General features: G+C 33.3%; 1 protein-coding gene across 6 annotated transcripts in view; it reads left to right on the top strand.

The window, feature by feature from the left end:
* The window catches only part of LOC148235601 (zinc finger protein castor homolog 1-like), a 149,069-nt gene extending 132,175 nt beyond the window's left edge, over positions 1-16,894 (top strand). For 2 of the 6 annotated variants that reach the window (XM_088184542.1, XM_088184541.1), the window contains exons 6-28: positions 1,452-2,550; positions 2,623-2,719; positions 2,800-2,901; positions 2,979-3,057; positions 9,827-9,908; positions 9,979-10,105; positions 10,186-10,326; positions 10,399-10,600; positions 10,800-10,896; positions 10,975-11,100; positions 11,175-11,397; positions 11,469-11,611; positions 11,685-11,835; positions 12,294-12,671; positions 12,740-12,835; positions 12,940-13,498; positions 13,860-14,044; positions 14,114-14,403; positions 14,476-14,730; positions 14,801-14,896; positions 15,246-15,334; positions 15,408-15,557; positions 15,972-16,894. In XM_088184542.1, the coding sequence (XP_088040668.1) occupies positions 1,502-2,550; positions 2,623-2,719; positions 2,800-2,901; positions 2,979-3,057; positions 9,827-9,908; positions 9,979-10,105; positions 10,186-10,326; positions 10,399-10,600; positions 10,800-10,896; positions 10,975-11,100; positions 11,175-11,397; positions 11,469-11,611; positions 11,685-11,835; positions 12,294-12,671; positions 12,740-12,835; positions 12,940-13,498; positions 13,860-14,044; positions 14,114-14,403; positions 14,476-14,730; positions 14,801-14,896; positions 15,246-15,334; positions 15,408-15,557; positions 15,972-16,129 (4,875 nt within the window). In that variant the 5' untranslated portion in view covers positions 1,452-1,501 and the 3' untranslated portion in view covers positions 16,130-16,894. The remainder of the gene's footprint in view (positions 1-1,451; positions 2,551-2,622; positions 2,720-2,799; positions 2,902-2,978; positions 3,058-9,826; positions 9,909-9,978; positions 10,106-10,185; positions 10,327-10,398; positions 10,601-10,799; positions 10,897-10,974; positions 11,101-11,174; positions 11,398-11,468; positions 11,612-11,684; positions 11,836-12,293; positions 12,672-12,739; positions 12,836-12,939; positions 13,499-13,859; positions 14,045-14,113; positions 14,404-14,475; positions 14,731-14,800; positions 14,897-15,245; positions 15,335-15,407; positions 15,558-15,971) is intronic. The other 4 variants (XM_088184545.1, XM_088184544.1, XM_088184543.1 and 1 more) reach the window with 4 other exon arrangements.
* The last annotated feature ends 4,196 nt before the right edge of the window (positions 16,895-21,090 follow it).

The following is a 21,090-nucleotide window of genomic DNA, read 5'->3' as shown; positions in this document are numbered from 1 at the left end:
AGGATTTGATTGTACGCAGAGAAATGTATTTTTTTGCTCTAAAAATTTAGTTTTTATTTTATTGAATTAGTAATTAATTTATTATTATTTTATATAAATCAGTATTATTATTATTATTATCATAGTCACTAACCATTCAATTAATTTACTGATCAAGATTACTGATTTATTCAATACATTAAAAATTAATTATGGGCTTTACGTTATAATTATTAATTTTTAAAGTAGCACAGTGAAATGTATTTTTTGCTCTTATTTAATCAAATATTTATATTATTATTTTTACTCACAGATTAATTAATTTACTGATTTTTGAAATACAGGACATTAATCATGAGCTTTATGTTGTAATTTTGCTTTTTTAAAGTAGCACAGTGAAATGTATATTTTTGTTCTAAGAAATGTTTGCTTTTAATTTAATATGATTATTATTATTATTTTAGTTAATGACCGTATAAATAATTTAGTGACCTAAAAATGACGTACTCTTATGTTATAATTGTAATTTTTTGAAGTAACACAGTAACGTGTATTTATTGCTCAAAAAATCTGATTTTTATTTTATTGAATTAGTGTTAATATAATTATAGTTATGACCGTTTTTATTAATTAACTAATTCAAATTACTGTCACAGTAAATAAATGCCATAAATTATAGGCTCTTCGTTATAAATATTATTTTTAAAGTAGTACAGCGAAATTTTTTTATTTTGCATCAAAAAAAAATGTATTATTTACTATAGAATAATATTGTAGTGATAAATTTACTGGTTTATGTAACTTGTATGTTTTTTATCAATTTTTATTGGATTAAATATTTTTTTTCACAATAATTTAATGACTAATTAGGCGCTGCTTTAAAAAAAATCCTATTCACCAATCTATTAAATCCTTAGATTTTATAAATCAAATATTTGTGGCAAATAAAGTGTTATGAAGTATAAATCTAGCATATAAAATCGACCTTAACTAAAACCTAAGCATGCTAATAATAAACACATCTATCCTTGTAATTTAGAACCAAAAAATTATCTTAAATTAATTAAAATCATACAATCTATCAACATTTTGTCAAAGCAAGTATGTAAATTTATAAAAATGTCGTTTACGATGTTAGATATATGTAAATCAATTTATCATACCTTTGCGACAAAAATCTTGATGCATATTGATATCTATTATATGTAAAAATAATTTATACTGATTTAATGAATTCTGATTTTATAAAATACTAATCTAATGAATTATCTTAACTAAGAAAAATCTAACTGTATTGATATTTAACCTTGTTTTTAATGATAGATATATTAAAAAAATAACATACGGTCGTTCACACTACGACGGTAACTATGCTTTCTATTGGATAAAATTTATGCCGTCGCGTCGTAGTGTGAACGCTCGGTCAGATTTATATTTTGATATTAGTTTTGAAACTTTTTCTTATGTTTTAGGGCGAATCTGGTTTGGAGGTTTACAGCACCAGAATATCTGGAGCTGTGCCATGACGACCGCCATGTCTGCACATCAGGAGCCTCCGCGGGAGCACCTGTCGTCTCCCGTCTGGCCGGCCAAGAGAAACAAGCGTAAGGACTTCAAGCCTCGTTGCGCCCCCAACGCACCCATAGCACCCGCCACAGAAATCGACGATGGAGTCGATAGTGATCCTTCCCAGGACCGAATCTACGACCACGACGAGGACATGGAAGCTGCCACCAGGCTGTCTCGAAGCCCCACCGACGCGGAGGACCAAGAAGACGAAGAGATTTCAAAGTGCGTCAAAATCGGAGTCAAGAACCTGGTGCTCCTCAAGGGAGCCGAAGCCGTGGACCTGTCCGGCAGGCGGCTAAGCACGGACTCCAACGAGAACATAGACACTTCGGACTACGACGGCGCCCGTCACCTGCTCGACTTCGCCGAGCACCGAAAGAGGATAGACTCGCTAAAGTCGCTGAACATGTCCTCTCAGTTTCAGCAGTCTTACATCCAAAGTTTGCAATTGTCTAACGCGGCACAGGGTAAAAACGACACGACTGGAAATAGTGATTTAAGTATAACGCCTAGCGAATATAAAACCAAAAATTTTAGCACTAAGAGTCCCTTTGCGATCTCTCAATTAATAAAAACTAACTCGCCGACGCGAAGAAGGAATTCGGACAATTCTTCCGACGGTAGCATGAAGAACGACGACGAAGGCAGCCCCGTGGCTGACCTGTCGCCCGAGACTTCAAACCATGACGGCAGAGAGCCCATGGAAGTAGACGATGTAGAAGAAGAAATGCAAAACGGAGAGAATCCCAACAACAATAAAGTCCTCAGAGACTATGCCGTTAATACCATGAAAGAGCTCTTGGGCATTTACGGCTTATCTTCCAACGAAGTAGCCGAAGCTTTAAACGGTCAAGTGAGAGCTATAGAATCCTTGCAAGCCGGCAAGCCGTATCCAGCGTGGTTGCAGCACAGGTGGTCTCAACTCGCAAGCAATGCCATGAATTCCTTGGGAACGCCCTACGCAGACGACAGAGAGACGCAATCTCCCGTGGAGCTTCAAAGGTACAGTACTTACATATATGCTAAAATTGTATAACGAAGAATGAGACTAAATGCGAAAATATCATATTATAGATCAAACTCGATTCAAGACGATAGCGCAGCGTCTGGCATGGACTCGGACGGAGATCGCACGTTAGATTTGAGCGTTTCAAAAGACCCAGACGTTCAAGTGAGTATATATTATAAAATGAATATAACATTACCTCTAAGATGAATCTGTAATAATATTCTATATGTAAACAATTTTAGGATCTTTCGGCTTCTGCTTCGAGTGCAGGTAACAGTGTAGCAGAATTCGAGCAACAGACTTTATTGATGAGAAGAAATTTGGAAGACTTAGCAGGATTACACGTATGCAGAAAATACAATACATACTTACATTATTTTATTAAGGCAAGTTGATAATAAAGTCATATTTATGATTTTAGAGCATATTTTCTAAGCCTGCTGCTAATTTTGAGGATGACACGCTGAGTGCCGATCTCAGGGCTAAACTATCTCCAGCTGGTGAGTTTTTTTTAATTAACGTCAAATTATTCTAATAAAAAATAAATATAATATATGTATATAGGATGAAAAAAGCTAATACGTAAAACACAAACCTATAATAAATAATCATATTAATTGTAAATAATTTTATTTGTATGATTATACTAGTGCTTAATTAGCCGTGTTTCATGTTTGTGTTAATTTTTTGTTCATGATAAATTCATAATAAGCTTTCGTATTTATTATATTTTAAATGCGGTGGTGCAAGCACGAAGACGTTCGTTCAATTGTTCTTAATTTGTTTATCAAATTCGATTTAATTATCGGTAAGAAAGTTTATTTTATAATTTTTTGAAGGACTTTATTTTTTATCAAAATATTGTATGTGAACAACAATCGGTATTCAAAGAAAAACATTCCACTCAGACTATTACAAAGTCAAGGACAACATTTCAGCTTTTTCCAGGGGGGGGGGGTTTGACAAGTCAATGGTCGTTTTTTTAATATTTTAATAAATTTTATTAAGATTAATAGTATTTCATTTAATTAAAGTATTTCGTGTGTTTGACAAATAATGGTCCATTCTATTCTCAACGTTCGCAGCATCTTAGCATAAAAAATAAGTTTCATATCGGCCAGAAATGGCAAAAATAAAAAATATGAAAATTTCAAATGACTTTTCGTTTATTAATTAAATATTTTACTAGAACTTTTTTCAACTATTATATTATTTCTAGAGTAATATTAGTTTTACAGTATTATTTCCTACTTTAAGTCTTAAAATGCTTCCATGTTAATGGTTATTCCTGACCCTGATGTAAACGATCCATATAAGGAGCGAATATTTTAATATAAATAAATTTGAATGCAGCTTTTACGTCAATCGATTTTAGACTTGCAATCATATGAAAGTAAATGTCATTATGGATCAAAATCACTTGTACGTGCTTCACGAATTATGATTGATTCAATTCTATCCATTTAACAATTCGAAAAATCTCGTTCTGAGCTTGAAAGATACTGTAGTGCAATATAGAGCTTTATGTCAAATTGAAATAGAGTCTATATTGGCTTGAACGTTCAAATTAAAACTGACTCATTGTATGCAATAATCGCATTTATCGACTTGAAGTTGTATGCTATTGTAGTCGTTAATCTCACACGTCGCTTACGACGTTTCGATTGAGAGCGCACACATCCCGTATTTGAACAATTTAAAAGGAGACGTGCCTTTATGAATTTATAAACAGATAAATCACAGCTTAAGAGCTAGGAATTCCGTGGAATTCACCGCAGCGAATCGTTCAATTGCAATTGAATCGAATGAAAAAACGATAATATGTGGTGAAAAATAATGTCGGTTATGGCCGTAAATTGATATGTCAGATGTAAAAAAATATATAGCCAATGACACAATCATGACTACCAACTCTCCGAAACGGGGTTAATTGATGGTCATTTTTATTCAAACTAATTTGTGCGTTTCTCGTCCGTTCATTTTTTTATATTGTCATGCACGTCCGTCACAATTGCATTAGTTTTCGCGAGACGCAGGGGGAAGTCGAGGGGAGGAGGTCGATCATTTTAGCATTTCAGTGCCTGGGAAAGATTCGTTCTGAAATTGGAATTTCTTTCTGCGCCTGAATCAATTTTGATTCGTTCAATAAATTAATTTGCCGGCGCGGCGGTCGAAAACGGAAAAGGGGGAATCTATTGGGGAGATAGGCGAAGTATTAAATTGAAACGACTGACAATCGCATCAAGTGCTTGTTTGTTCTTTATTTGTGTAATCATGCACATGCATATATAATGGCGTATAAACTATTTTATTATTAATTAATTAAAAATGACAGCTAGAATTCGTTTAAAATGTTATCAATTTTTAGTAATATAAATAATGGATATGTTTTAAATCACTATTTTATTTGTATTAAATCTTCTGTTGTAATCTGACAGGCTTTAGCCCAATGCGTTACTTCGGGCCAAAAAAATCAGGCCCCGGTGCTAATTTTTGCTGGTCCCCTCGCATTAAAATGAATCGAATTAGAGATAGATATTTTTAAAATAAACAAACGTTGTTTTTTACGACTACATATGTTTATAATAATTATTATTATTACCCTCAAACATTTCCAAAAATCGCGGTTATTTCGCATCAAAATAAATCGAATTAGAGATATTTTTGCGACTGCACTTGTTCATAATTATTATTATTTCGTATTGCATATGCTGATGTAATAGTCATATTATCAGCATTATTAGTCCGGCATAAGCTATACGCATCGTGATCGCACTAAGTCTAAATTAAAATTAGTTCGATTTATTTTATCGAATATTACGACCGGACTTTGGAAATTTGCATACCCTGTACCTCCCCTCTCGTCAGCTCTGGTCTACATAAAATACATTATGTTGCTCTCCATCCATTTTAAACTTATAAAAAATGCTAAGATTTCCTTATTTTCAATATTTACTTCAGAAGTCCGGTTTAAAGCAAAATTAACGGTAAAACCGAATTTGTTGCTACCAAAATACTCATCGAAAAATGCACCTTAAAATTTATTATAGCAACACTGATATTGAGATAGTTGCGAAAATTGATATATTCGAATGAAATGAAAAACGATCAATCTAAATAACAAGCATATAGTGTGTTTAATTTGTTTATAAGATCGAAATTCAAACGTGTCGACATTGATACGTAAACAATCGGTTTGTTTGCGTGTTTCGTCATTTTTCATTTGACGTTTATTAGTTCGGCGTTTCCACACAGCGCGGCGCTGGCGTCGCCGAGTGGCGCGGGTTAAATTCCTCTATGGATGGCACAAATTGTCGTAATTGTTTACAGCGATTTTCGTATTAATAAAAACTGATTTGTTTAAATTGCCTCCTGCCGCTCCGGCTATGGGAGACGGCAGGATAAAATTTACTCGTTACGCGGCATCGCATACACTCAAACGTCAATTTACCATCCGTGAGTCGCACACACACAAGTTCATGCAATCGTTCAATTTGTGTATGCTGTCCATGTGTGTGTGGGTTATTTATTAATTTTGACATTTGCGTGCTCGCGAACGCCAATCAATTTATTTGGCCACAAAAACATTATTTTCGAGTAAAATTTAATTGATTGTAATAATTATAAAAAGTTGATTACATTGACATTAATGTTAATTATTTTATTTTGTTTCTTATAATCTTAATTATATAAAATATATTAAGATTTTGTATTTAGATAAATTTATTATTTGAAAAAATGGGGGGAGTGTTAATGCTCTCTTTTAAACCAAAACGTCACGCGCTAGCGATCGGTTTGCTTCGAATATAATTGAACCAATAGTCTTAAATTGACCGAAATGTTGCGATTGCGCAATGACGTAAAATATGCACATACTCCTCGAAATTGTCGTCGCGTTTATTGTACACACGACCACCATTGTTTGGTAAGACAAATTATTACCGTGCGACCGCATGGAAGAATTGATTGGTCGTTGCATCACTTGGCCGATCCAGTAATGGATCGTCGCATATATGGATCAATCCCCGGTGATGTGCTTGGTGAAATTTTCACGATCGTATTTGTCATCATTACCATCCGTTGCCGAGGTCGGCCGATTACGCAGGATACTCCCAGCGTTATCTGAGAATGAGGATATTGTTAGCCAGCCAAAATTGTCTTTTGCTCGGTTCGCCGATGCGATGATAGGAATCATTTTGTCGTCGCTCATGATTAAGGCAAAACTAAGTATAGGACGCGGATAACAAAATGCGTATATCTACTTTACTAAATAAGTATTTTGGTTTAAATTAATATTTATAACATAGGTTTCGTCTATAATATTCTGAACAAATTATATAACATATATATGGACAACTGCATTCGATCTGTCGAAGACTTCACTTGTAACAAAATCAGACCATCACAAGGTTTCGCCTTGTTAATTATTCGTCCACGGATCACCACGCGCTTCTTTGGCGTTCCAAGAATCCTCACTGTTTTGGAGGATCGTGAGATAGGACTCCGCCACGATCTCGGTATATTTCAAGAGCTTTCTGCATGAACGACCGTCTCGAATGCCTCTCGTATTGTTTTTCGCCATTTCGCGTGTTTTATTTGTTCTCGTCGGGAGCTGAAAAAAATAAAATAAAAATAAAGAAAACACATACACACGCGAGTGAGAGAAAGATAAAATGGAATTTCTTGGAATTTCGGAAACTGCAGACCACCATTCTTGTTTGCTTTAATGCGTTCTCGATAACGGACGACCGATCTCTTGCATATTTTATTTCGCGGACACGAACCAGCGAGCCTCTCTCAATGCGCTCGATAAAATAATGGAAGAAGTAAGAGGGAAGACCGAAAAAAGGAAGAAACGGTGGAAACGGACGATGGCGTATCGCGGAGACAATCTCCGCGTTAAAATGTGTCCTCTTTCGAAAAGTCGAAACATTAGCGACAATTTCGCTCTTAAGCAGCAGCGGTGTTCTTTAAGAAAAAAAGCTTATCGACCGGTTCGCCTGTATATAATTATTGCGGTTGTTTTGTAAGATTTATTCGTTTCATTGCGATAATTTGATGTAAATTCAGGGACGTCATTTCAGCTTTTTCCAGGAGGGGGAAAAGCTGACCAGTCAGTGGTCGTTTTTTTAAATATTTCTATATAATATATAGTATTTTATTAAATGACATGCATTTTTATGGACATATGCACATCAAAAGCAATGAAATCGTGCCGTCGCCGTCGCAGTGTAAACGCTCGGTTACCTATCGTTTATTTTTTATTAAAATATTACGACATACAATGAGAATTAAATTAAGAATATCTAAATCAAATTTTGACCAATATGAGAGCGCAAAAATCAATTATCCCTTCTAAGAAGTCAAAAATGTCTGGCCGAATTCAGGGGGGGGGGGCATTTCTCTTACCTTTTCCCCACCTAAATGCCGTCCCTGTGTAAATTCGATCACTTATTTAATAATAAGTTATTGTATGTTTGTTATAAAAAACTAAGCATTGAGATCTTATCATATACTTATATAATAAAAGCACAACTAAGTTTGATTTATATTTGATAGTAGTATTAATCTTAGTATACACAAGCAATGTCATTATATCTGTGGCAAGTGTAAATAGTAATAAAATTGTAGCAATGCTAATTTTGTTTCTATTTCCTGAATGTAGAATAGGATAATTAACACTTCATTTATTAAGTCTAGAATCGAACACTGTTCGTAATGGCGTGTTTGAGGTCAGTTTCTTCCAGGTGATAATGTCCTTAGCGATGTATCGTTAGGAAAAAGCCACAACTCGGCGTAAACTCGGTCCAATTAACATTGGCAATTAACACCGTATATGCATATTGTTGGATGTCTCAATTGAAAAAGGAACGGCGAGAGAGAAAAATAAAAGCACACGCGAAACGAGCGACAAAAGTCAGGAAAAGGTGTTTGCGTAATATATGGTGGTCGGGTCGCGGAGGGCGTACAACCAAAGCGAGGGGGTCATTATCGCAAAGGCGGCGTGTAATGGTACAATCAATATGGTTTATTTGGGATTAAACTTTTTTGCATCTTAAAACCAGTTTTTAAGCCAAAATCTCGAGAGCGGCGGCGGCTCGGTGTATGTACATACTATATCTGCATGGCTTTCTGAGATTCTTGTGAATTAATTTTGAATAATCCCAGGGAGTGAACGACCCAACAATACTGAACGGGTAGCGTTGATATTTTTCGAAGGCTTCGTTTAAATAACGAAAGGATATAAAAAGCATACAGCCTAAATCGAATTATTTATAAGAGCGACTCCTTGTGTGTAAATCCTCGCAAAAATATAATTTTATATTGAAAATGAATAGACATGTTACCAAAGATAAATATTTTGGAGACATTCTTAGATCATATGGTGACCAAACCCAATGAATCAAAAACTGAAAATAATCCTATCATTGATGTTAATGAACCAGACTAGTTCACTGCTACAAATATTTGTGAAGTTCTTCAATAAGGAATCTCTTCAAACTCACAACCAAAAACTACACCAAATACTAAAATCGATAAGAAATTAAAAGGTGAATAAATTTATAAAAATGGGCGAATATTAAAATGTGCTACAATTTTACAAATTATAAAAACATTTTGGTATTTTACTTAAATTTATTATTTGTATAATTTTTACCTTCTTTACTTTTTTCTATAAGATCATTTTTAAATGAGTTATGATTTTTTAAATATTTTTAAGTCGCCTTTTTTAAACAAGATGACGGATCAGGCTGAATAACGATCTCAATCGAGATATTTACAAGGTCAATTTTACAAAACAGTTTAATGAAAATCTGATCAAAAATTACTATTATCGTCATACCTTAAATTTGTTATAATCAACTAAAAAATAGTTTGTATCGAAAAACAATGCATTTTTAATAATATTTTCTAATTATCGTATCTTTGTGGCAAATATATAGTTGTGCAGTTTAATTATTGTTGTATTTTATAAAAACAGACTGCTTAAAATTCGCCCAATCAATAATGAGAATAATATATTATTTGTACAGTATAATTATTGAAATTCTTTTTTACAATAATGCATATATTAATTGCAAAAATATAATTCAGAAAGAATAATAATATTGTATTAAAAAACGTGTATAAATATTTTTTTAAATTTATTGCTATTAACTTGTGAAGCTTTATTAAAATAATATTGCTCATGTGTAAATAAAATTAACTAATGTTACCTAAATGTTCACATCTAAAATTCTACAACGTAAGCTTATTCTATAATTGCAGCTCTTCTGGCATCTTTGGGACAGTTAGACGGCAGACGTCAATCGTCCGTTCCTACGTTGGACTATTCGAGATACGTTAAAAGGTAAGTTATATTGCTATATAACACAACAACATGTTAAATCCAAAATCTAATAAATTTGTCTTAAAAACAGATATGGTTCAGCGTTGGAATGTGGTTCTTCTTATTGTAAGGATTTAGGCTATAGGGAGCATTTCCACTGCATGGATTGCAGCGGCAGAGTATTCTGCAAGAAAGAAGAGATGATTAGACACTTCAAGGTTGGTTATTATAAAAAATATTCAATGCGACCCTACGAAATATACATATATAATACTAATATAACATGATATAATTACAGTGGCACAAGAAAAGAGACGACTCTTTGGCTCACGGCTTCATGCGCTATTCTCCGCTGGACGATTGCAACGAGCGAGGTGCAGGATGTCCTCACAATAGAAGTCAAACTCATTACCATTGCATTCAAGACGGCTGCGATAAGGTTTATAATCCTGATTGATATTCAACGTACGCAAAATATACCAACGGCTTACTGATTTTATTAATCTTTTAGGTTTACATATCGACGTCGGACGTACAAATGCATGCGAATTACCACAGGAAAGACTCAGCTATATTGCAAGAAGGTTTTCAAAGATTCCGGGCTACCGAACGCTGCTCAGCACCGCATTGTGCTTTCCGTGGACAGAGAACGACTCACTTCCATTGTCGAAGACCAGGGTGCAGATATACATTTAAAAATAAAGCTGATATGGGTAAATATTACATCAAATAAATTAAATATTCGTTAACCATCTGTGAGTGAGAGCAATCTTTATAGAATATGACAATAGCGGAGTACAGATATTAGGAGATTTACTTTTTACATTTTATATATATTATAAATTCGGTTATAAAAGCTATGCAATATAAAGCATGTTGCTACTCTTTACTTATATGAAATTATATTTGCAGAAAAACACAAGACTTATCACATCAAAGACGAGCAATTAGCAAGAGACGGTTTCAAGAAATACATGAAGAACGAACCGTGTCCTTATAGAGACTGCCGGTATATTACACTTTCTGATTTGCTTAAATAATTTTAATCGAATATATAATCTTTAATGAAATATTTAACAACTTTCAGTTTTAGTAGAATGTGCAATCACATTCATTGCATCAGACCGAGGTGCAATTACGTTCTGCACTCTTCGAGTCAACTGTTTTCGCACAAAAGAAAACACGAAAGGAAAGAACAAGAGTTGAACTATGGGTATTTATATTCCTAATAGTTATTGAAATAAGTTAATTTAATTTAAGATAATAATCATTGATTTCATTGAGTAGTTTACCCGCATCAGTCATACAAAGTGCCATGTTTCAAGCAAGCGCTGATGATAATCCGCTAAAGATTAAATCGGCTCTATCGCCAAAGAACAACAATATGATGAGCGGCGATCAAGAGGAAAATTCAATTTCTTCCTTATATGGACCGCCGCCGTTGATTCCGATGTCAATGGCTATGGATTTGACTTCAAACGATTCAGTTTTGGAACATCATCAAAATTTGGTTGGTACTTTATTGTACAACAAAGTAATTCACTAATATGTTAATACTAATCTTACATTATTACACTTCAGAATCAACTAGTCATTGATGAAATCACAAAAAAGTACATATTCACATTCAACGGTGCTACAGATCAAAACGACAAATGTCTAAAATGCTCGGCTTTCAATAAGCACTATCATTGTTTAGCCGATTGTTGCAGTTTTGCCCACAGGTTGTTCATTGAGCACATTTATTATTTATTAGTATCAAACTTAGATCTTACTTTTAAATTTACCGTATTTCAGTTGTCAGAGTACTATAATGAAACATGCTTTAGAGCACGAACATCAAAATCAAGTGACCGAAGCTTACTTCCAAACATCGAGCAAAGGAAATTTTTGTAATAATTCGTCATGTCAACACATTAGAGACACTACACATTACCATTGTACTTGGGTGAGTAATCTGTTTAATATATAGATTCTAGATTATCATCCGTTTACTTCTTGTATTTTTTTATTGAGTCTAAAGCGCAAGCCAATTATTTTTGATTAATTCTTGCAAATCTTAAATCGACAACTAAGGCTTCTCAAGCTCTCAAGGCATTTTAAGATACTTTTTAAATTTAACGAGCTTCCAAATAATACAAAATTGAACCTAGTTTGATTACTGCTGCGGTACAAAAAGTAACAATGAAAATCTTTCAGACTTAACGAATTTTTTCTTCTACTAACTACTTAACAAATTCATTGCTAAAATTCTCAAATATCTTAAAGTACTTTCTAGAGAATTTTATCAAGAATGTTTTGAAATTATTTCAGTCGTTCTAAATGATTTTGCGTGGTTCTAAAAATAATCTAGTATGCTATAAAATGTTTTTTAAAGTGGTATATAATATTTTATTATAATTTTAGGAAAACTGCGGTTGTGTTATTGTTCCGTCGGATGAACAACCATTCCGTCGTCTCGAGCATCATCGCCAGCACGCTTTATTATCGCCGCTATCACCGCCGCTCGCTCGTTTGGCCCACGCTCTGAACACAAACCCTCTGCAAAACTTACCACCCAGCGCTCTTCAGAACATCAGCCCGAGTGCTCTACAAAGTCTGACTCCGGCTCTACAAGCGTTAACTCCCAACGCATTACAAAGCCTAACACCAAACATGCTTCAAACGCAAGTAGCTCAAAGTCACGCGGGGCCAGCTAGCTCACTTGACGAGATGTTCAGTAGAAAGAGAGGAAGGCCGCCCAAGAACAGGGTCGTGGAAGTTTGGGCCGATCATGTAAGTAAAGTTAGTTGATCGACATCGTTAAAATATGTCAATTTTGCATCTATTATATTATTTATTATAAATTTTAGACTACGCCACAAGCCATATTCACATCGTTTAAGCTGCCTAAGAATAGTCAGATGGCAATGTCGCAGTCTCCGTGTCCGACTAATGATGATTTTATGGTAATTATCTGATTTAACAACTTTTTAATATTTCATTCATTGACTTCCCTATACTATTTATACTATTACTCACACAGGATATTCATATCTATATTTATTTACAGAAGCTGAAATTCCATCATTTCGACGTGTATACTTCTGCAGACACTTGCTTCATCCATTATCCAAATTGCACTTTAAAATCTTCAAAACTACACATGCACTGTTCTCAATGTTCGTACTCTTCTGACAATCACACGTCGTTGGAGACGCATAGCAGAGAAAATCACTCGATAATGCAGCTGCTGGAAGGTTTTGATTATTACTCCAATTGGGAGGAATGTAACACAAGAGGATGTTGCAAGAATCAATTGAGGGGTCATTTCCATTGCACTCAGATTCCTCAATGTGGTGCAATTTTGACTCAATATTCGTCACTGTTGACTCACAAGCACATTGGACAGAACACCAATCCGAAACTGGTTGACGTGGATATCAAGCCAGAGATCATCGGAAAGATCGGCGAAGAGGTCAAAGATTACTCTATAAAAAGCAAGGAGAGCCTCAGTGCAATGCTTACGGGAAAAAACGCCGAGATGGTTGCCGCTTTGGAAAACTTTCAGGGCGGATCTTTGTGCTTGAAGAATGAAAACTCTGAAGATGCTTCCGGGGGATGTGTATCAGGTATTGTATTTATTTATTTTATATACATGGGGTCCATAATTCACTTTAGCATTTTAAAATTAGTCATAAAAATGCTTCGTCTGCTGCACCTTTGCAATGGACCTGAACCTCTTTCTTCCCAGTGCTACTTGAAATCAACGTATGCTAAAACACAATTTTTTCTCGCTCGCAGTAACTCATTAAGTGCAATTTGCAATTATTTTTTAAACAAAATATTTATCAAACGAAAGTCTTATAAATATTATTTTCCTAATACTTTTAAATTCTAAAGCGACTTATGAACCACCCTGTATATATATGTATGTTTTCACATGTACATATTGTGTTGTAGATATATATTTAAGTATATTATAATTTTTAGTTGTTAAAGCTGCAGGAACATTTTATCCCTCGTCGCACGAGAGAACGTCGGGCACTTCGCCGAATGCTGGATCTCGTTCACCGGCGTGTCCGCATTGCCACAGGCCGCCTCCAGATCACGCTCATCACTGTCCTTCGCAGCCACCGACTTACGACACAGCAGCTATGGGCTTAGCAGCAACTAAGGTATATCTACCACTCCCACTATAATAAATATTTTTAGCACCTTATACTTACATTTATTCAATTACACAGGAGACGTTAGAGAGAGAATATCCTGAAATATCAATCTTACCATCCACGGCATCGTCAACTGGAGCTCCTCCGTCACCGGCACAAAGACAAAACGCTCAGATGAATCAAAACGTAGCTGTGAATCAAAGCGGCCAAGCAGTGCACAGTTTATTGCTTCAACAATATTTGGCGCAAGCTTCCGGAAAGAATTCAGTTCTGCAGGATCCGTTAAAATATCAACAACTCGGACTTTCTGGCATTCCGGGTCTCACACCTTCCCAATTGGCTCAAATGGCATTTCTGAGTCAAAGGTATATTGTAATTTTATAACTGTCTTTAAGAAGCAGAAGGAGCTCAACAATAATATCTATATTTATTCGCAGATCAACTTTCCCGCTGTATCCTGGAATGATGTATCCACCTGAATTGCTGATGGAACAATCTGGAATGTTAGGAGCATCCTCCATTCCAACATCTTCACTCTCTAAAGGAGATAAGGATGCGGATATCATAAATAAAAGAAGTCACACTGCTAGAGGAGCACCGAGTATGAGAATGTTGAAAGACGAACCCATACCTGAGGGCTATCTAAGATTTAGATTCAACGAAGACTGTGCCTATCAGCACTGTGGCTATAGGTATTTATATTATTTATATAATATGTATTTATTATATGGCATTATCTTAATATTATATATATTTTTATAGAGAACATCAAACACATTTCCATTGTACGAGACGCGACTGTGGATATTCCTTCTGTGATAAAACGAGATTCGTTCAACATACTGCTAGACATGAAAGGTATGTTTTAATTATATATTACTAGATTTTGAATAGAGAAGCATTCATCTATTATGTCATATTAAGCGACTATTTTTGTGACTTATTTATTGTCATGACTAAAGCATAGAACATTAATTAGGATTGTTGCACAAAGTTTTACGCAAAACATTGCCCCCCCCCCCCCTGGAAAAGTCTGAAATGACATTCCTGCATAAGGTTTTAAAGCCATACGTCGTAAATACTTTAATTAAAATAATTATAAGTTGTATTGACCTATAAATTTGCAGCAGATAAAAAAAATTAAGTATTTTATATATAAATCTTATATGCAGTATTTTTTTTAAACATGATTGTTTTTCCTTTACAGATTAGACACTCTAATGGGTGGAGATTTTCAACAGTACAGAGCTAACGTCTTCTGCGGTAGACAAGACTGTGTTCACGCTAGTAATTTCGGTTAGTATTTTTTAAAGTCGATACATGTAATTTCTATATAATTGTATTTTTTAATTATTGTTTGTATTTTCAGGAGCAACGCAAAATAAGGCCTCTCATTTCCATTGCCTCAAGTGTGATTTTGTGTGTACCGACACAAATAAGGTTGTGGCTCATAGAAGACAGCATCAGAAGATGGATTCTATTCAAGCTGCAGGATTCGACAAATTCCCTCCCAGTAAAGGTCAGTGATATTTTCCTCTTCATAATTTTTCATAATTATCTGCACCATTTTAATAATATATCATATTCCTTGAAAAAAACTCACGAAAACCTCACTTTATATTTATATTTCTAAAATAATTTTACCAACTCTGTTTGGGTTTTGTGATTCTGATATTGACAAAAATCAAATTCCTACCAATTTTAGTTTGCACTACCTTCGGGTAGTTTATTATTTTTCAGGATTATATGTTGTGTGGTGTGAATTATTCAGTTAGTTAGATCATGGAAAAGCTGTTAAATTATACCGATATAGAAATAGGGAAGGGTTCAGGTTGACCCAAAAAATTTTGAACTGAATTTTGACTGATACTTATGTTTTATTATTGTAAACAGTTTGATTGGTTTCTAATTTTTTTTATATATTACTTTCCAGGTTGTGGCTATGATCCTCAATGTATTCATTCCAAAAAGCAGACACATTATCACTGTCTACAATGCGGATTTGCCGTTCTCGGACTGTCTCAGATGACGTCTCACAAATACAGACATCAAGAATCTCAGCAAGTCGGAGCCGGCACCAGCGGCACATAAGATTTCGTGCAACGTTCAACGTTCATTCGTTTGTGATTATCAAATTCAGGTGATTTGATTGAAAAAAGACAATTTTAATCACTGGAGAACATCCAACGTGAAATGTACAACTTGTAATTATATACTACTTATACGTATAAGATAGTTTAACTCTTTTGTGTCTTTGACAAAATTATTGTGTTTTTTATATAATCTCGTTCCTTGAAACCCAATTTTGTCAAAGATAAGTCTGCGTAAGCAATTTTGAAAGCTTTACCACATATACGAGACGTCAGTGCCTGAAGAAATATTTATGATGTAAAAAGATATTTCTTAATGATATGAAAAAGACCTTTTACATTAATGAGATGAATAGTAGAGCAATACAAGATATTTATAATAAGGATTGTAGTGTTTATATTGTTCAAGATAAAAAGAAGCTGAAGCGTGCATGATTATGATTAAAAAACAGAGGCAATTAGATTTAAGTGTAAATATAGTGATTTTGTAAGTGTTTAATATCCACAGTCTATTCTCAACGTGATATTGAAAATATGTATCATCAGATTTGTTACCTCTCTATTCTTACTTGTGCCATAGCTGCAAGATTTAAAGGGAAACTGTAGAACTGTTTTACGATAATAGCTCATCATTGTGCCATATAAATATGAAATAAATTTGAAACATCAACAGTTAATTACACTTTATATAGTTATGATTATTAGTGCCAAATTTCTCACATGGATGAAGAAATATTTATTTTTAGTTTATATGAATTGTACAAAATAATAATGAAATATGTCTCGAATGTTTCAAACAAACGTTTTATAATTTATTACAGTTTTTTAGAATATTGTTATAATAGTAATTAAATATATATATATATGATATAAATATATATACAATATTATATATAAATAATGTGTAAAGCAAAATGAACAATAATATTGTAATCTGATGTATGCAATATGATTGTAACGTTTATTATAAAATGTCTATTAAATTATTATAATTATACGACTCAATTCGTATGTCATATTAAAAAAAATATTGAAACGTTTAATAATATTAAAATGTCTAATTTTTTACGTATTTAGTATTTTCGTCTTTATATTATATAAGAAGATGGTATAAAATTATATTTGAATGCAAGAATACTTGTACATATACATATTATATATTAGATATAGAGGTTTTGAATTTTATAAAAATAATAATGAAAGAATTACTACCTATGAACGGTGATTGCATTTGAGGCTCTATAGTTTCAATAGATTTGTGTGTTCCGAATTTTTGATTGTTTCATATAACAATATAAAAATGATAATGTTTACACGCCTTATTTGATATTGTGCCTAAAATATTCTTATACATGAATTATATAAAGATACATATAGTATAATGTTAATAATTGAAACTATCATTAGAAAAGTTCTCCCGGTGCATTTTTAATTTATTCTCTATTGTAAAAAGTAACATATAATATTATAATTTTGGTGAAATTGATGATAAATAATGTTTCATATTATGTTTAGATTATAAAATAATATGAACAAATGTTATATTTATATACTCCCGAAATATCAAGTACAAAATATGTATACGTACATAAAAATGGTATTTGTTGAAAGGTAGTCTAATTTCTATTATGCATAGATTGTGTAAAAAAAACCCTGTGCCTTTTGTATGAATATGTCCATTCCTTCCAAATATTCCATGGTGATTTTTTAGAATTTGTGGAACTCATAAATATTTGTCACAGCGTGGAAAACGAACAGTCGGATAGTTCCTGATGGATCACCCTAGATTTTCTATCAATTTCCAATCACATTCCGCCGAATTAGATCCCATTTAGATCATTCATCAATTTTTTAAATATGCATGCGTTTTATTTTTTTTATTTTTAGTAATTATTATTCGACGAAAGTGTATAAAAAAATATTTTGTTGATGTCTTTTTATCCTTTATCCCTCATTTTTATATGAATATTGTTATTTCCTTTATTATGTTGCGTTAAATTGTTTTAATTTTGTTTATATACGTAGATTGACATTCCATTTTACCATACCTTTGCCATAATTAAAAGGATCATAAATTCAATCGTGCCATTTATATTATTATTTAATTCTTGAACCCGCTTTCACGCTTTAGAATCAGCACCCTCTCTTTTTATCATTATTTTTTAAGTCCTCCCCATCCCATTGTCAGGACTGACTTTGTACACTATGTGCCAAGAAATCGATGATTTCGTTGTAATTTTTTTGTAATTCTTGTGTCATTTTGTTTGAGTATTCGTATTAAGTGTCATACGTAATAATGTATATACAGTCGAAATCGTTTATTAAAAGACCATTTTTGCAGAACTGAATCGTATTCCCGTACATCCGTTTTGTTTTATTTATTTGTAAAGTGATTGTATTACGACAAGGATGTATTCGCATTCATTTTATATAAACGAGTTTGTCTGTATATATGTATTATATACATACATGTTTATAGATTTATACATAGTATTATATACAAGTCATTTTATATTATATGACGTTATACACAGAAATATATAGAAACAGTATTATTTTAGAATATGACGACTTTTATTTATCTTCCTTTTATAATCAGCACGACGATGGTTCATTAAATATTAAACATAAGATTTAAAAGTAATTAGATCTGTAAGAACTGCATTGGCGTTAAGCACAGGCAGGACAGGCGCCCACTTATTGTAATTATATTAAGAAGATAATTCTCATATTTTGATTATATAAAATATTAAAAATAAAATCTAAAGTTGCAAAACGATTGTTTTTAATAATAATAGTCCTGGAACAAGCAAACTTTCAGAATTAGTGACCGAGTGGTGTGACTTTTGCAGTCAGTTAGACGCCAGAGAAGCTATTTGATATATAGTGAATCGCACACTTATTTATATTGATATATGCACAATAATATTCAAGCTTCATATAAAGAAGAGTCGTAGACATTACAGTCGTGAAAATAGTTCATTAGCCGTCTACCAGTTAGAGGGTCTTCATGGACAGGGACATCATTGCAACGTTTTCCAGAGGAGGGCAAAAGTTGGCCAGTCAGTGGTCGTTTTTTTAATATTTCCATTTCATTCAGATTCATATTTTTCATTAAATGACATGCATTTTTCTGGCCAAATTCAAGGCCCTGTTTAGAATCCACATAAAAGGCAATAAAATCAGCAGTGAAGCGCTCGGTTATCTAACGTCCATATTTAGATTTTTATAACAATATTACGACTTACAATAAGTGAGAATTGAATAAAGCACATCTAAACCACATTTTGACCCAACGCGAAAAACAATTATCCATTCTCAGAAGTCAAAATTCAACGTCAAAAGCAATAAAACCTTGCTGTCGCCGTTGCGGTGAGAACGCTCGGTAACGAGCGTACCTTTATAGAGGTTCATTAAAATTTATTGTATTTCATTAAATGACATGCACTTTTCTGACCAAATTCAAGAGAGGACAAATGCCTCCACCTCCCCCCTCCCCCCATCCGCTCCCCCAAATAACGTCCATGTATATACAATATTTTAGTCTTTTGTCTTCGCGTATTACAGTAGCTCAACTTTTAGCTTAAAAGTTGAAAATAGTACAGTTGACAGAGATGGCTGCCCCGAGTGACATGTGCAAATGTCACGTCACTACTGTTTATCGTTTGGGAAAAGTTCTTGTGATAGAAATAATTTTTCACGAGATGGCATTTCAATTTCGACCGATCAGGAAAGTGATTCAAGTTTATATTCGTTTTCGAAACGACTGTTAGCCAGCTCTGAAAGCAATTATAGTGTTTTCAATGTTAACTAACAATATATTAAATGTTTTAACTAAAAATAATGCAGTTAAAGCATATACTTATACTTAAACTAGCAAAATGTTAGCTACTACATTCCTCATCGAGCCGATCCGGCCTTTTCTCCGGGGCGGTATTACCGACAGTTTTTTCTGAAATTTCTTTGTGCGTCTTGACAAACATTTCCATTTATAGTTCATAGAGGTGTAATCTCGTGTTCTGTTATTAGTAGGGCTAATAAAGTTAGAGCTGAGTTGTTTTCTGTGGGTTTAGGGTGGTTATTAGGGTTTTTTAGGTGGATTACACTATATTTGTGTTCACACTTTGCTGACGTTTGAAATTGTCGTTCTTAATTCGGCTACGAATAGTGGATGATCAGAGTCGACGTATTTGCATCTCTATAGCTTCTCGCGGCGCCGATAAAGTTTTAGAGAGCCGTAGGGAAGTTGCCTTTTTTGGATTGTGCCGCGTTCCATTATGAATATTTGTATGTAGGTCGATCGAATTGTTTGAGTTATTAGTATTGTCCGTTATCAGTACTAATTGTATATAAGCTATAATATACGTTACAAATCGCTCTTTACCCATTTTGGTATTTATATCACCTAGCACAGTAATATTTTGTACATAATTTACATACTGTGCTGGTCTGTCTGTGCATGTCTTAAAAGTTTTTTCTTCGGTTGGCGAAGATTATGCAATAGTTATAAAATACTCCTTCGATTTGAATGTTACATATGAAAAATACCATATGTTAAAAAATATAAATAATAACTTTGAATATAGATATAATAGTATATACATATAAGATAATTATATCTTATATATTTTATATATGTATATATAATAATAGTTGAAACACTACAGTGTTACCGCATTCAGACGGTCTTAAATAAGTGATTTAAAAAAATATTTTTGAAATAAAAATAAAAACGATTTAAATATTTGATTGTTTTTCAAATTGTATTACATGAGAAAAAACAAAATGGCGCAAGGTAGGATATTTCGTGCGATTTTACACGTGCATCGTTGTTTTGATCGGTTATAAAGATTCGGAGTGCAAATTAACTAGGTACGTTTTAACTATTATATTGTAATATATGCGATGATAAGAAGTAAACGTCGATTAAACCATGTAAACAATTATAAAACGTGTTTTTTT

Source organism: Plectrocnemia conspersa, unplaced genomic scaffold, assembly GCF_051122295.1.
Source record: "Plectrocnemia conspersa isolate PC_06_02 unplaced genomic scaffold, ASM5112229v1 ptg000004l, whole genome shotgun sequence".
Lineage (NCBI taxonomy): Eukaryota > Metazoa > Arthropoda > Insecta > Trichoptera > Polycentropodidae > Plectrocnemia > Plectrocnemia conspersa.
The sequence above is the reverse complement of the archived record's forward strand: the minus strand, read 5'-3'. Positions and strand labels throughout refer to the sequence as shown.